The 17820-nt window shown below is 40.0% G+C and overlaps 1 protein-coding gene across 2 annotated transcripts in view; it reads left to right on the plus strand.

The window, feature by feature from the left end:
- Positions 1-17820, plus strand: part of SLC44A1 (solute carrier family 44 member 1) — a 121354-nt gene that overhangs the window by 60062 nt on the left and 43472 nt on the right. For both annotated transcript variants that reach the window (XM_025202580.1, XM_025202586.1), the window contains exons 5-6: positions 11840-11933; positions 17302-17471. In XM_025202580.1, coding sequence (XP_025058365.1) covers positions 11840-11933; positions 17302-17471 — 264 coding nt within the window. The remainder of the gene's footprint in view (positions 1-11839; positions 11934-17301; positions 17472-17820) is intronic.

A 17820-nucleotide genomic window follows, 5' to 3' on the forward strand; every position in this document is an offset into this window, starting at 1 on the left:
CTCCTTTGAAGTGCCTTCTGGGGAAGGAGACCTGGCTCTAGGGGAAACTTGAGAAGTGTGGAGCACAAACTCAGATGATTCCCCCTCCTTCCTGAGAATTTCCCTTGCTATGGCACTCAAATCCAGATCCTGCTCCCAGCTCTGGCACTGCAAGTCTCAGCATGAGAAGTGAAATGGGGGTGGAGGAAACACTTGTGCTGGTGCTGCTACTTGTTGTCATGGTCGGGGGGTGGGTTATGGCTGGTGCTTTTGGAGGGGATGCAGACTCAGGCACAGGCAGTGGCACTGGCACTGCTCCCCTCTGCTTGCTGCCTGTAGAATTGGAAGTCTCACCCCTGCTAGTTGTAGGAAAGAGGCTCTCTCTCAGTTTGGGGGTGGGGTGGAAATTTACACCTCTCCCTCTACCCCTTCTTCCGCCCCTCCCTGAAGGCTTGCCAGCTGCCTTTCCACCACACTTCATGGTGTGTTTCATAGTGTCTTGTCTTTATAAAAAATATATAAATGTATATGTGCTTTCCTATATAAATTCTATATTATATGCTGCACAATATAAATGTATAAATGTATGTGACTTCCTATATAAATTCTGTAGTATAATATCCAATATAATTATGAAATTGAAGCGAATAAATCAATTCATATAATAATAAAATAAAAGGGTCTAAAAAGAAAGCAAAAAGGTATTGCGGAATTCCACTTGCTAGGCTAGGAAATAGGAAATCAAGTCAATGGTAGTAGTAGCCTTTGTTTTCTAATGCTCCTGAGCTTCTGGAAGATAGCTCAGTAACTGTCAGACCCCAAGGTGGAAAACAGGCCAGTTCAAACAATACTGCCTTTTATGCTGTTTTTCCATCCCTCCCCCAGAGCACTGGGATTGGAAGGGACCTCAGGGAAGGATCCCAGTCACTGGCCAGCTACACAGTCAATATGAGAGCAGTCCTTCCCTGCTCTGCCCCTCCTCCTTACTTTCTGTTTCGCTGCAGGCAAGCCCAGCTTGAACTTCGAAACTCAAAATATTTTGAAACTTTTGAAAAGTTTCAACTGCCCTCATTTCGTTTTGAGGCTGTTTCAAAGCCCTTCGTTTTGTTTCAATTTCACTGTTTCAAGCTCAAAACGAAACAGCCCGCAAAATTTTGCACAGCCCTCGTTGACACGAATTTCAGCACACCCAAAGAACTCTGCATGACATGCCATGGTTGTCCACTCATCTACTTCAGCAGAGTTTAACTCTCTTCCACTGAGGTCATTGCAGCACCTCCAGTGTCACTGTCACTATCTATAGAATCACTTGCACTACTTATTGGTCCATTTCAGAATCCGATTGAGGCAAATCTGATTCAGAACTACTTGACCCACATTCTCTTTTTGCAAAAGGCTGGTTTTACCAATGAGTCTATGGGCAAGGGCAACTTAGCATCACACTGCATCGTCTTCAAGAATTGTGCTTCTGACTGATTCTCCAGAAGCAAGAGATTTTGAGAAATAGAAACAAGCTTACCGGTGTGTTCATTTGTTAGTCTATTCCTCTTTTTGTCTTGATTGAACTGAAAGCCTTCTAGTTCCGTTCACAAGAAGCTGCTGTTGGTGGAAAGCCTAGGATCCTTAGACCAATCCTGGACAACAGTCCCATGTTACAGTATCCTTTCCACCATGTGATAGGAGGTGCCGCCCACCAAATGCCATGTGATAGGAGGTGCTGCCCACCAAATGATGTCTTTGCTCCAAAGTTTTTCTTTGGCACGGTACTCAGCAATGTCTGTCATTGTGGCTATTTCATCAGTGCTGGGGACATTCTTAGTTCCTTCAATATTTCTATCAAGGGCAGTAGATAATTCATCTTTTGATAAACTTTGTCCTCTGTGTTGATCCAAAAGGTTTGCTGCCAGACAAACTGGATGAAAGCAAAACTCAGATCTCTTAGTAAACATTTGTTTTACTACTTCTTTTTTGGATAGAGGTGAAGAAGGCAACAGCATAATTAGATTTTCATTCAGTTGTCCAAATATTTCTGGAATATTTGAAAGGCTTGGTGCCTCTCCTTCAAGTTTCTTGATAGCCACTGAAACTGGTAGTAGCAAATTGAATGGTCTTTGAACATTATTGTTGAGAATCTGCTTCCAAATGTTCACGGGAATAACGTGGGATACTGTGTCATCTATTGAAGCGTGCTGCAAACAGTTCTTTGTGCACAGCAAGCTATGTAAATACTTTGTAGCCGAGCCCCATCTAGTTTCTGTTGGCAATAAAAGTGCACTTTCCTTCCCCTGCTTCTCTTTCTGTAATTTCTTTAAAGCCTGATTAGCAACATGATGATTGTTAAATACCTTCACAATCATTTTGCAGTTTGCCAATATTGTCCTCGTTGTATTCACACTTACTGTATTCTTTGCCAGAAGATTCAGCCCGTGAGCAAGACAGCCAAATGTTATTAATGAGGATACTTTACCTTTAATGTCTGCCATGCAGCTTTCATGTTACTTGCATTATCATTGACAAGGGCTTGTACCCTAGAGGGACCTGCTCTTTCCGTTTCTTCGCTTAGTAATTTGGCTATGTATTCACCTGTATGATGATAAGATTTGGTAACAATTCTTTCAGGAATATTGGTTCAGGTGTTGCTAACATAATGTTCAATAAAGGATTCCCTTGTATATTAGTCCATCCATCTGACAGAGTCAGTGATTCTGCTTGACCAGTCCTTTGAATAATCATTGTTTGAACTCTGTCATAGTCTCAATCTAAGAGAGAATGTGAGAACCAAATAACGTGATGGTAACTTATATGATGGGCAAATTCGTTCCTTCCAGTATTGATTTTCAATTATGGAAAGAGGTATACAACTTACAAATTTAGCTTGAGCTAATGTCTCACCTATTTTTTCTTGATCTTCTTTTGACATTTTGTCCACAAAGCTTAATAAAAAAGCTTGACTGTCTTGAACAGCATCTCCTGATGGATTGCATATCTGGTGCCAGTGATCTTGAAAGTGAGGGTCCTGCTGCTTCTTACCCCAGATTTGGCAGCTCAACATTTTCATTTTCCATTTTTTTTGCAAGTCTTCTATTTCACTTGAGCTACCAAGTTCCTGCAACAAAAGGGGACAAGATTTTTATTTTAGCCTATTCTAGCTGGCCTCATCCATCAAAAGGAGAAGCGGCAGGGAGCTTGCTTCCACCCTTCCTGCCAGCAAGAACATTATGCTGCTCGACTTGCTGGTCAGTTGCCCTGGGACTGCAGAACCAAAGGGCAATATAGTCTGGCTTCTGCCATCAGCCAGACAACTAAGCTCGCTCTGCTGGGTTCAAATAGTTAACTATTTCTCCATTACATAATTTTAAACAAAATATAGTTTCATAGTTGGTAGGGTTGGAAGGGACCTGAGCAGATCATCAAGTCTGACCCCCTGCCATGGCAGGAAAGAGTACTGGGGTCAAACAATCTCAGCAAGTTGTTCGTCTAACCTCCTCTTAAAGACCCCCAGGGTAGGAACCAGCACCACTTTGTTTGGAAGTTGGTTCCAGATCCTAGCCGCCCTGACAATGCAGTAGTGCCTCCTGATGTCTAGTCTGAATCTACCCTCTGCCAGCTTGTGACCGTTATTTCTAGTCACTCCTGGTAGTGCTCGGGGGAACAGGGACTCCCCCAATCCCTGCGCGTCCCCTCTGACTAGTTTGTAACAGGCCACTACATCCCCCCTCAGCCTTCTCTTGTGGAGGCTGAACAGGTTCAGGTCCCTTAGCCTCTCCTCATAGGGCCTGCCCTGCTGCCCCGTGATCATGTGGGTGGCCCTCTGAACCTTCTCAATGCTGTCCACATCTCTCCTGAAGTGCGGTGCCCAGAACTGGATGCAGTACTCCAACTGCGACCTGACCAGTGCTGCATAGAGGGGGAGGATCACCTCCTTGGACCTGCTTGAGATGCATCTGTGGATGCATGACAAGGTGTGGTTGGCCTTCCTGACCGCGTCCCCACACTGTCAGCCCATGTTCATTTTGGCATCAATAATGACTCCAAGATCCTTTTCTGCCTCTGCACTGACAAGAAGGGAGTTCCCCAGCCTGTAGGTATGCTGCTGGTTCTTCGTCCCCAGGTGCAGCACCTTGCACTTGTCAGTGTTGAAACCCATCCTGTTCTCATCTGCCCAACCCTGTAACCTGTCCGGGTCCAATTGCAGCCTATTCCTCCCTTCTAGCGTGCCCACATCCCCCCACATCTTAGTGTCATCAGCAAATTTTAACAGGGTGCTTTTTACCCCCTCGTCCAAGTCACTGATGAAAATATTGAACAGTGCGGGTCTGAGGACTGAGCCCTGGGGGACCCCACTGCCCACATCCCTCCAGGTCGAAAATGACCCGTCCACCACCACTCTCTGGGTGCGGCCCTCCAGCCAGTTAGCGACCCATTTGACTGTAGGTGTCGACGCCACAGTCCCCTAATTTTGTAATGAGAATGGGGTGAGAGACGGTGTTAAGCCTAAGCCACTTTGGGTGCTTAGTGCAAGCAGAAAAGCAGATACAAATATATTTTAAATAAATAAATAATAACCCAGGGCTGCATGAACAACTTTTAAAATTACAGCGTTTTAAAACAATAAAGATGCTAGTCTATACTCTGTATTGTTTAACATATTAATTTTACTTGCATAGGATTCCTGAAGTAGACTTTTCTCAGAGGATGTTGTTCCACCACTTAATTGTATTAGCTTTCTGTATATGGTTTGTATTCTTTCAGGACAGTTTCTACATGTTATTAAATGTTTCTTCCTTGTTGCATTGTTAGCATACTTATGCCTGCAATATTTGCATCTACCAACTTCCTTCCTTCAGTGGCTTGAACTTCACTATAATGATGCCACACACTAGTTTTTGTCTCTAGTGGGTTATGGAATAGAGAAAATCCCACACAATTTACTGATTCGTTTTGATGCACTGGCTGGGGGAGTAGTTAGCTGATTGCATGATTTCACAATGATTACACACTTAATTCATACAACACAATTTTATTTTAAAATTCTTTGCTATGTATATAACACTGCTTAGCTTTAAGAAACACTACAAACATTAAGAACACAATAATTACATATATCAGAAACAATGCTCCGAATGCACTTCCTTCCCAAACAATGCTATAAGAATTAGTGTTACAAAAACAACTACAATTACAACTAAAAGTTTCCCCTTCCTTCAGTCCCTTTCAGGTGCTCCGCGGCTTCAGCGTGAACTAAGAGATTCGTGTTCACGGAGAGGGTGGCTCAGGTGATCAGTCTGTTCCGGCCTACACTTGCGATTCTTCCTTCGTTGTTCTGCAAGTATAGTCACCTCCAAATTGGGACAGTAAGTTACAGTTTTTATTGAGCGAGCTGCCGTCAGTGGGCTCCTCCTACTCAACCTGTCACTACTCCCAAATTTGGGCTTGGATCTTACTTAACAGATTCTTTTGCCTTTGTTGAGCATTTTAAATTACTCTTGGGGAGACTTCCATATCACTGCAAATGCCCTTTTCTTACCAATCTTGTTAAAAGGCCTTAGGGTTTGATCTCTCGGAATTCAGGATATTTGCTCTCTTTGTAAAAGACTTCTAAAGATAAAATTTAAATTAAGACTTTAAACTAAGTCAGGACCTTTTGCACGTAGTCCCAAAAACAATGAGCTAGATAAGGAGATAAGTCCTATTTTCTTCCTGAAACTGGCTAATGGGCAACTTTTACAAACATTCAAACTATTTCATTCAATATGACAGTTTTGTTTTGTTTTTTTCCTGATTAGGCATTATTATGACTAATTCAAACCAAAAGTACTAAAAAACTAACAGATGTTATGCAAACAATTCCAATTTCTCCAACTCAAAAAAAGAAATGAGACACTGCTCTGTGTGTTTGCTGAACTGAGTGAAACAAAAATTTATCACGGTTTTAGTTTTGGTTTTGCTTTCACTTGCAGTCTGAGATGAAATAAGAATTTTAGCTTTGGTTTTGATTTGACCTGCACAGCCAATTAGGTGAATTCTTAACTTGATTTTTGTTTTGGATTATGTGAGTGTATTTACCCTCCTATTTACAAATCAATAAAACATATATGTACTCTCCCACACTTCCTAGGGATAATCACCTGAAAAAAATTAATTACAACTTTGAAACTGCCCAGCTTGCCTAATACTGTATTGGCATCCATTCATTGTTGCTAATGAATGTTATGAAACAATTAATTTTTTAGAAATGGAAAATTTCCCATGGAAAAATAAAGCACTGGAAAATTTTCTGAAAAATTTTCTACCCCACATCTCTATAGCCCAAATGTGGTTGTAAGGGCAGTGAATTGCCGGTTGTCTTTAGGCTTGAATCAACACACCACCACCTACAGTATAACTGTCATTCTTCTTAACTGTTACTACTGATTGTGTTAAAAGAAAAGTTATGTGGTCTAAACTTCACAGGTTGATGTGAAGCAGATATTGGGGTGAGGAAGATGATAGCTATAAATGGTTGCTGGGATGATAAAATGAGTTAAAGGCATTTCCAGAACTTGAGCTTTCAATTATTTCTTTCCCAAAAGATTCAAGCCCTATCCCTATCCAGCTGCTAATCCCTTCAGACTCCTTCAAATGCTTTGCACAGTGCAGACTGACCAAGTATCATCTGTTTTATGAGTTACTTATGCATTTGCCAAATTTGTCATGTCTTTGAGTAGAAGCTTGCCCATAAAACAGCCAGTAAGCTTCAAGTTCAGGTAACATCTGTTGTAGTTTTAACTCTTCTGCTGACTCCTGTTAATATTTCTGCACATTTTATAACTCTTCTTAATCAAGGTCTCATTTGTTTGTCATAGCAGCAACAATCATTCATTTTACAGCTAAGGTAACTGAGGTTCTTGAAACATTTTCATTGAAGGGTGCCATGGGATATGATCTCTGATCCCAACAGTCATGCTCTTTGCTATGCCCCTTGTGCCATTAGCTGATTATCAGCCCCAGACCTGGACTGCACTGGGCCAGTTTGAGACCCTGGTGCTGTCCCTGGTCTGGGGGCAAAAATCAGCTGATTGCTGGCCTTGGTGCCAGACCTGCCACACATTTGTTTTGAAACACCATACAGACCATTTTTATGATTGGTTTGTCATTTTATAGTGCCTTAAATTAGGTGCCCATGTAGCAACCTTGCCATTTATGCTGTGATTAGTATGTTAATATGGCAAAAATGTAAGATATAGAGGGGGTTTGAGAGTACACAGTGACTTCAGACAGTCAGGAATGGGATAGTACACCAGACTCGAATATGGTATTAACTATACCATTGTGCCTTTCAGAAGAAAGGGGCCAAATTATTTTTTATATATTTTTAACCCATACTAACAGTGTGGGTCTTTGTTTCCTAGAGACGAGGGCACATATTGATTATCATGAATCTGCTACTTCATCCAAACTGATGCTTGTGGTTTACCCGCTATCTGTGCTGCATGAAGTAGTGCCATGTAGGGATGTCTGAGATGGCTCTAAACAAGTTTAACTGTGCTGTTTCCAATACCTGAGGTAGGTTGGATATCTCTGCATGGTGTACTGCATTGTAAAATGTGGGATATTCCTAGTTCAAGTAGTAGAGGCACATGCTTTTATATTCAGAGGTTCTGGTTTGATTCTTGCAGATAACCCAGACATAGATGTCATGGTTGTCTGGAAAAATAAATGACAGGAACAGAACTCAGAATCCTGGTATAACTAATGTTCTAGTACAACCTCATAAGTAGTTATATAGTAGTACTGTGGCTCTCCTTATGGGGCAGTAGACAGTGGCATGCTATCTCCTACTTTTAAGGCCATGATAGCAGCATTGTCAAGATGATAATCTGCATCTCATTGAAAATGGAAAGACAGTGCTTGAACTTAGTAGAAGAATAATTGCGTAACTGAACGTTGTTTTAAAACCTAATTCACTAAAGCATTCTTTACTTGTAGTTCCCTTCAATTTAGTATGGACTTTTTGATGTGTTGACCTGATAGAAAACAGGTGGCTGTGTTACTATTTTAGGTGGTTTGCTTCAGACTACACAAGACCTTTAGTACTGCGCATTTTCCTTTGGAGAGCTGCTTTTCAACATAATGTACTCCCTTTTGTCCTGATACTTTCCCAGTGTCTTTATGTAGTTGTGTCTTTAAGAATGCAAGTGGTAATGACTGCACAGTACTTCAACAATCAAATATTAAGCAAAATAAAAAGCAACATTTAAAAGAAACTTTTTTATGGCTTCTAAGCTGGGGGTTCTCAATCTTTTATAGAGTGTGGGCCACACTAAAAATGACAGATTGTGTCATAGGCTATCTCCTCACTTGGTCTTGACCTCATAATATCCTTCTGGCAACTGCAATAACTGTTTACACTGAAAATTAACATAAGAAGTATAGTTAAAATAGACACCATATCTTCAGAATGTAATTTAGTAGCTGAACACAAAAAGGAAAGCCAAGACTGTGCAGCCAGTAAGCTCTGTGAACCATCGGGTGCATCTGTATTTGCACTTTACTGCAGTTGGCTAGTTAGCTCCACAGTAGTGTCATAGTCTATATGTGTGCCGTTATTAGGGCACTGTAAATTAATTAACTCCACCATAAAATAGTACTGTTGGGGACAGTTCTATCCTACAGTGGAGTATTTTGCTGCACTGAAACACGCATATAGATGGTAATGGGAGCTGATCGGGGCACCAGGGTGCTAAAGTGTGGGGACTGCCTGTTGCCTACCCTCGCGCTTTAGCACCCTTGTATCCCAGCCAACCCCTCTGCCACTTAAGTAGTTGTCCTCTGGCTGATAGCTTCTTCTAATTTGTCCCCACCTGGCAAGGGCAACAGCAAGTGGGATTGCTCAGCAGTGGACCCACTGGCTCTACTCCTCCTCCTCAGCCAACTTTGTTTGTGATCTGCATGTGTGCGTAGGGTTCGAACCACCTGGTCTGTGATTTCGAAACGTCATTCTCTCTCCCTTCTGCTGGACCTCAGTGGCCACAGGGGGACATGATTGGGCTGTGAAGTTATGAGAACAAGGGACTGGCCTTATTGCATACAAATATTTTATAGATTATTGCTTAAAAATCTTCTGAGCTGGGTGACATCTTTTATTGGACCAGCTGCATAGTTGAAATAAACTTAGACAAACTTTTGGTATCACAGTGCCATTCTTTGGGTCTCTGGGAGACAAGCAGAGACTAGAGTTCTAGTGTCTCTGTAATTTAGCATGTTTCAGCAGTCATTTGTTATACATAGTTTTTATCTGGTTCCACCCACATAGTTTTCATGAGGGCATTTGGTGCACTGAATGAGGTTTACTACATTCTGAGATATCAACAGTCCATGGGTCATGTGTGTCTGGTTTTATTGTGAGGAATGTTGATTGTTGTGGCAGTAGAGATGAGTTGATAGATCTTGCATTTCTTGCTAAGGCAGGCCTAGGTCCCATTAGGCACCTATTGATCAGGGGGAGTTACTTCTGATGATGAGCTGTGCAAAGTTAGGGGGCTGTTTTAAAGGCCAGGGGGGTAGGTGGAGGCGTGGTGGCAATATTCCTCTCAAGGTCTGGTCCTTTTCACATACAGGCTGCAACTGATAATTCTTCTTATTGATTCAAGTATGGGATGGTAGATGACAACCTAGAGTGTGTAGCTAGCTGGGGGTTTCTTCTTGTATTGTAGTAGGTTGCTGTAGGCTATTTGGGTTGCTTTCTAAGATATGGTCTATTTTTCTGCTGGAGTGTCCTTTCTGGGTAAAGGCCCTCAGATACTACTGTATCTGTTGCTTTTTGGAGAATATTGTGACACCCATCTCACCAAACTGAAAACTGCCATTACACCCTGACCTTGTCCAACCATGCAGTTGGTCCAATAAGGGATACCACCCATAGAAATTTTTGCCTCTCACATATGTCCTGGGCCATCGTGGCTACATCACGTCAGCACTACCAAACCAAGGCACAATCATTTCTGTAAATGACAGAGCTGGGCATAGAATTATGGAGTCCTGATTCCTAATTTTCTGTCTCGGCTCCCTTACTTTCTTTAGTAACCTGCTAACTGCAAAGATGTTTTTCTTCCTGAAAAGCTTAAGCCACAGAATTCATATTAAAATAACCTGAGGAATCTTAAGTAGGATAGTTCCTATGGGAGAATTTGTGATTTGGAAAAGAGCTAAAGCGTTTCCAGGGATGTGTAATAGGAGGAGAGAGACCAGAAACAGCTAGTAGATAATGAAGTTACCATTAAAAAGGTTAACTCAATTAGCGGAACATCAAGACCATTAAAAAGGAGAGATGATCCTTAACACTGGTGGAGTGAAGAACAAGAGCCATTAAGTCAACTGACTCCCTCAGCTGCCTGAATAGTAATACCACTGCTGCTGCACTGTGGAGGAGGAATTGGAGCAAGATGCTTCCATCCCAGACAGAAAATCTGCCTGGTGACAGTTTTCTGGACACACATCTTTCTTGGGGTAACTAATTAATTGACCAAAGGCATGACGACAATTCCTAAATGGTTCAGGGATGTTCTTCAGTGGTGTAACAAGCTGAGCTGGCGCCCAGGGCAGACCCTGCAGAAAAGCATGCAGTTCCCAGAGCTGGGGCCATATGTCTTGCCTTTTCGTACATAGAGGACTCTTGTCTCCAGCAGTAGCAGTCTGGCCCCTATGCCAACACTAAATGAGAAGTCTAAAAATTCTAAATGCAGCAATTATATGTTGTGCCACACAAACCAGGACTAGACTGTCTTTTTAAGTAAGAAACTTAAGCCTTGTTGGGTTTGATAAAAGGGAGATGTGTAGTAAGCAAAGGCATAATTAGGTTGTAGATCTCTCCACCACAGGTTGGTATTGAGGCCAAGAATTTAGCAGGATTCAAAGAATGAAATATTTATGTAGATGATAAGAATGCCTGCAACCTCATTAAGTAAGTAATAAGAGAGAGAAACTTTCATGCAGTGGGGCTGAGGGCAGCTATTAGCTCATGGGGGTAGAAAAATACTTTGCTCTAGATGAGCAGGGTATTCTTTTAAAGGGTTTCCTGAACCTTCCCCTGGTGTTTTTGCACATAAGGGATAGACATGGAGTTAGGCAGCACACTGCTCTGATCTGGTATAGCAGTTGTAGTCCCAGAAAGCTCTGGTCATATAGTTCCTTCTCACAGCTGCAAGCTAATGGGAGATGCCCCTGTCTGTTGCAGAGCTGTTACACCCAGTTGGTATTGGATAAACAGTTTTAAAATAGCTTATGCATGATTTGAGCTTGGTTGATTTGGTCCTGTCATTTACTGTCCAGTGTGTGGAGAGCAGTTGGGTATTTGTAGTGTGACGGGATAAACACACAAGGGAACTTGCTTATTTCAGTTTTCAGTGAAGTGTTTGACTTCAGTAGTTCTCTCCCTCTGTGGTGCATGTGGTTTTTCTTTTTAAAAAAACAATGAGTATTTTCTTTTCATCATGGATATAGTCTCATGCATTTTGATGCATGAAGAATGATCAAAGAAAGGCTAGGGGGAGGAGCAATTAACTTTAAAGAGTCTAGCACTTTATTGTAAACTAGATGGTGAATTTAAGCAATTTTTGTTGGATAATTGAAGGTAGTAGGACAAAGACCCAAGCATAGATGCAAGGTACCAGTCTGCTACAGTATGAAATGCAATGGGCTTGATTGACATCTTCTTACCCAATTTCAACTCTGCTGCAACACTGTAAGGTCAGTGGAGTTACAGTGTTCCAAAACCAGTGTAATAGAAGGCGAATCACAGCCAGTGTCTGTTTTTAGTGCAATTGGCTGAGAAGACAAATATTAGATATTCCAACCAGTAACTTTTTTTTTCTATCAACAGGATCAACTTTATGTAGCTATGGCCTACAGCCATCTGAGTACACTTCAGATCCCAAAGCCTCTGAGTTGTGTCCTAAGCTCCCAGTTCCAGAGAGGTAAATTTAAGTACTTTACACTAATTGCTTGCATTTTATTTCTTTTTTTTATATATATATATTTTAACAGCTTAATTTAACTCACAAAGAATAGTGTCACTCGCACCTGTTATTTTAACAAGCTACTTCTTTTAGTACAAAGGTCACTTTCAGAAAGACACTATCAATACTTTTTTTTTTTTAATCTCTTGCTTAGCCGTGTGACTAGAGTTGAAATCTTAACAATTTTGTTTGCTTTTTAGCATTGGTGTTGTGCTGTGTGTCAGATTGTTTGTTACCCTTCACCCAAGACTTGGCTATAATTTAGTGATTCTGTTTGAACCCAATTCATAAAGTATTTTGAGTTCTTTAAGGATGAGAAGTGATATGTGCAAAAAATGACAACTTTGCCATCTATAAGATTTAGTTTACATTTTATTCAGCCAGTGAGACTGGTTTGTTTCACTTCCTGATTCTATATATTGTCAGAGTATTCAATTCTAGATTAAATACCTGAAAGAGAAGAGAACTAGAAAAAAATTGAGATAATCCCGTTCGCCCATTACTGCTGTATTTTCTCACATACGTTATACTCCAGAATATAATACACAGCTTGCTTATGAGAAGCAGAATGAAGGAGGGGAAAAAGATTGTTCCAGAGTTATGGCTACACAGAGCAGGGACGAAGCCTACTCTTTAGCTAATTCATCCTCCCTTTCCTGTATAATTAAAGTTGAGACCATATCTGCTGCTGAAGACTGGTCTCCATGGGCGGATCTGTGACTTTCCAGGGAGGTATAATAGGAGGAAAGAGACCAGAAACAGCTAGTAGATAGCAAAGTTGCCATTAAAAAGGTTAGCTTGATTAGTGGGACATCAAGACCGTTACAAAGGAAAGACGATCCTTAACAGCTGTGAAGTGAAGAACAAGAACCAGCTGAATAGTAATACCATAGTTGCTGAACTGTGGAGGATAAATTAAAGCAAGATGCTTCTATCCCAGACAGAAAATCAGCTGACCCACTTAATACACAGACCCCTGGGGACTATTTTTTGGAGAAAATTTTGTGCCGTATGTTAGAAAATATGTTATGCTTTGTAAACAGGGTACTCTAGTATTAGTGCTTAAAATTTCAGCTAAAAGCCATCCCACCTAATTATATTTATTAAATATATGGTGGAAGGAACCTCACAATTATCCAGTTCAGCCCCCTAGTTTCATAGGAATTGTATCAAATGAGAGTCTTGGCTTTGTGGAAATTTGTCATCCAGCAAAGAAGTGCTTAAAGTTTCCAAATAAAGCCAGTTTCCAGTTATTTCGTAATGTGAGGCTCTTTCAGGGCCCAGTCTCGCAAAGGTGATTACAGATAGTTGCACTGATTTGAGTTAATACTACTCCCATGCTTTTACAAGATTGGGTTTCCCATGTGTATTTAGCTGAAAGTTGCAGGGGCGTGACGCACCAGATGCTTGTTACCAGGCTTAGTTGTATCTAATCAATAGATCCCAGTTTGATTATGTTTCTTCAGGATCACGTCCTAAACTTACTTCATATATGTTTATAAAGGAAAAAACGGAAAAAGTCCTGGATAGGTTATGTTGCATAAATTTTGGTTCTAGAAACTAGTTTTGTGTTTTGCTTACTTAAGCAGCGTATCCACATTTCTTACTTTTTAAAAAAAAGGTGATGCTCATGATAGGCTGCAACTAGAATATTGACAGTAATATTTTTTACATGCAGATCAGTATTTGGTACCGCTGAGCTTAACTATACCAGGTGCCCTATGACAATAAATAAAAATTGCAGTGTCAGAATGCATACTAAAAAGAGCTTGTCAGACTTAACATTTGCCAGAATTTAATGTTCTTTCTATCCATACTTTCCTTTGTCATTCAGTTTGATTGGATTTAGTTAAATAAGAAAGTAGGCAGATGGAATATTGTGTCATGTCATTTTATAATAATGTGCAAATTGCTGACAAAAAAGTGTTGTTGAAAGAGCTATAGCATTAGTGAAGGATTTTTTTTTTATTCTATGCTAATAAATTAAAATAAAATGAAAGCATATGCTGAACTCTGTTGACTCATCTACAGAGGACAGGGGGGGGAAAAACGCCCAGTATTTGACTTGAAATAACTTTGTTGTGTTGTATTGTTCTAATTAAGTTCTCTGAGTGAATTAGTGCATTTTGGAGGAAAAAATTATCTGGGAGGTGGACGAATAAAATAGGGTCTGCAGGAAGAGGAATGTTGGGGTGGAAAAAGATCTGGTGTTTGCTTCCCCAAAACAGACCCTCAGCTTGTGTAAACTCCCTTATAACTCCACTGATGTCAGTGGAGCTATGAGGTTAACACCACTGAAGGCACCCCTGTAGGTTCTTCTCATTTTATGTGTTGGGAAGTTAGGGGTTCCTCAGGCCCTGCAATACAAACCTACAGACACTGAGGGACTGTGACACTTCATCTCCCTGTCTATCTTCTGGCCCCCAGTAGTTTGTGCCCGAAAGCTTGCAATTAAAGATTTTTTTTGCAAAAATCGTGTTGGTCTGATAAAAGATATCATCTCTACCATGAGCCCAGATTGCTTTTTCCTCTAGAGCAATACAGCTGCCCCCAGTAGTGCACTTGGCAATTACCAGCTCCAGCAGCTGCTTCTCCCAAACTCTCTCCCTCTCGCTAGAGAGTCGTTTTACTGTCTTGGGCTTTTTGGATTATAGAATACTAGACAAACCTAATGAGCTTTCCCCACCTGTTTCAGCGAGTCCAGCTCTGCACAGTTGTGGTAGAAGGGCTTCCATGGAGTTGAGGAGAAAATAAGAGCAGGCTGCAGAGACAAATTTCTTCCTATTTGGCCCAGGCTCCCCTACATACATGAGCATATGAGGAATAATGGGGAACCCAAGGACTTCAGATCACCCCTTTTTGAGGCCCTCTTCACAGAGAACTGCTCTCTTAATTGTTTCTTAAGTTTGTGCAGTTTAATGAGGCCCTAACTGTAATTGTAATGTATCTGTCATGTATTTTTGCTCTTATTTATTCAACATCATCCTCTAATGTAATGTGTTCTGCTGCTGCTGATCCTGATTAAGCAGCAGATTATTCTTAGATGCTAATAATTCCTTTTAGGCATGTAATGTCTCAAGGTGTAATCAAGAGGCCATATAAAATAGCTAAGGTCAGTCTGAATAGATTGATTATTTCATTTTTTTATTAAACAAGGTACATCACGCATTCAGTGAGTCAGAACCACTGAAATAGCAGCAGATCTTGCATGGTGGATTCTCAAGAGTCTCATTTATTCAAGAAAGCTTGTAGTAAATACTAACCTCATTTTTATTAATTATAACAATGTTATAATTTAACTTTTACATATACAAGCAGGTAACTTAAATATGTAGTTTAATTGTTCAGCAAGTGGACTTTTCATTGATAAAATAGAAGTGCCTGTGAAAAAGGCAAAATGTAGCTGTTTCTCTTCCAGAACATATTCTGGGCTGAAATACTTCTAATGCTAACTATTTCTATTGATTTTTTTTTTTTTTTCCTCCAACATGGCAATCTTTTAAAAAGGTGTGGAAAAAATTGAGTTCCCTGAAATGTTTTAAGGAACTAAATTGGACCATGTCAGAATGATGGTGCTGTTTTTAAGTGAAAGTCTGTGAAACTTTGTTAGCTTTCTGTAAAAAATAAATAAATAAATAAATAAAAATACAGCACTGACATGAATTAAAAGTTAAATGCAAAACACTCTAATGTCAAGGTTTTCAAATTTCATTGCATATATTTAGCACAGATCTGCACTGTACCAATACAGTGCAAAATTGCCTCTATGTTATGAAAAGGTTGAGAGAATATATGGTCTGTCTTCTAGCTAGGGAAGCTATTACTGTGCGTTTAATTTGATTTTTAACAGCTCTGACTAAATACATTGTTATTTTGCTATGCTTAACTGCTATCTTCACCCATAACTGGAGGCAGAGTATCAATATGGGCATCTGTGAATGTATTTACTTAGGACAGAAAACTTAAGACCATGTCATTTAGAATTGTCTGTCAGTTTCACAAAAGCCTGGGATCTATTAATTATCCAGTTATGGAGGGTGATCATAATTTCCTTCCAGTTCTGTACTGCATAATTAGACAATCATGGTTGTTAGTATGCCATCCCCTCCTCCCCTAAATAATGCATAGAAGGATATGCCTAAGGCAGCTGAATCTCTTGCTGCACACTGAAGTGAGGTTTAGAATTTTGGAAAAACTCGCAATTAAAAAAGAAAAGGTATCTTGGTACAAGAAATCTCTGGCTTGAAGATGTTTACTAAAATTGGCAAACCCCAAAGGAATTGCATCCCCTGCTGATGCACTTGACTGAAATCTTGCAAATAGGAAAGTAAAAACTAATGGAGAAGAAGAAAAGAATCTAGTGGTTAAAGGAAAATTGCAGTTTAATATTAAGGATATATTTTGTTCATTCGATCCTATATTGCTAATAAAAAGTATCTTAAGTAAAGTATAAAAGAATAATTAAAACAGAAAATAGGTCACCTTGACAGCTGGATGTAGTTTATGGCACATGGAATGCAGCTTCTCCCTAGGAAAGCATCGCCTACGAATGTTGAAGTTTCTGCTCTCTTGTATTACTGTGTGGTGGATTGCATACCTGGGTCTGTTTTAGTGAGATGAGAAGTATAATACAAAACCTCTGTGCCAAGGGAGAGATGATTCCAATGCCATTCAGGGCAAAAGGGAGATAATGAAACATTACAGGCAACTTCAAATATGTGATTTTTTTTTTTTTTTTTTTTTTTTAATAAAAAGGAATGTAATAGTAAACTATTTAGCTAAGGCTATGTAAGTAATCATTATCATAGTCATCTCCAAAACAAGTATAGCATGGGGGAAAAATAAAAAATTAATCATTATTGTTTGGCAACTGTGGTAAGTGATGCTGTGCTCTAGTGTAAAGTATATTTTTGCATTATTCATTCTTGAGTTACTTCTGCAACAACTGTAGGTCAGTGCTCCATTTGAAAGGCAGTGAAGGGCATTGTTTGATCTGCTTTACCATATGTCACTTGAATGACAGATACTTAAGTTGAAATAGGAACATAGATTTTTTTTGTGGGTTTTTTGAGGGTGGGTGGATAACATCATGTTGGAATATGCACTCCATCCTCTTTTCAAAGGTACTTGTAATAACTGCATCACTCCCCATTATGACCATCCTCATTTTATGCAACACCTCAACATTAATCTCTCAGTACCTGGTTATGATTGCTATGAGGGTGGAGTGCATTGCATCAAATCACCTTTCATTTGTGTGTTGATGTGGCATTTATATTAAGTAGGAGTAATTTTTTTTCTGATTTTTTTTTTCTTGTGTCACCAGTGCACCTATTCCATTCTTCCATCGCTGTGCTCCTGTGAACATTTCCTGCTATGCCAAGTTTGCAGAGGCCCTGATCACCTTTGTCAGTGACAGTAGTGTCTTACACAGGCTGATTAGTGGAGTTATGACCAGCAAAGAGATTATAATGGGACTTTGCTTGTTATCACTAGGTAATTGTTTTTCTCATTATTAGATATTTCATAGTACTGCATTTAGGAGACTGTTAACATCCTTTAGCCACAATATGAGCATAAAACACATCCAATAACAAGCCCTCAGAAAACTGTTTTTTTTAATGTTTTGGGTTTTTTTTACTCAACAGCTGAATAACTGTTTCAAAAGTAGTACATGAAGTTGTGGTACACTCCCCTTATTTGATGTGGAGAGCACTGGGGTTTGGAACAACCTTCAGTGTGCTATTGCCACAGTATTTAAGTACACCACAGTGGGGGTAGGGTCCTGTTTTATAGTGTCCCCTCCCTCTGTAATCCATTCTTTGTCTAACCCTCTCTTAAAAAA

Source organism: Alligator sinensis, unplaced genomic scaffold (genome assembly GCF_000455745.1).
Source record: "Alligator sinensis unplaced genomic scaffold, ASM45574v1 scaffold560_1, whole genome shotgun sequence".
Lineage (NCBI taxonomy): Eukaryota > Metazoa > Chordata > Crocodylia > Alligatoridae > Alligator > Alligator sinensis.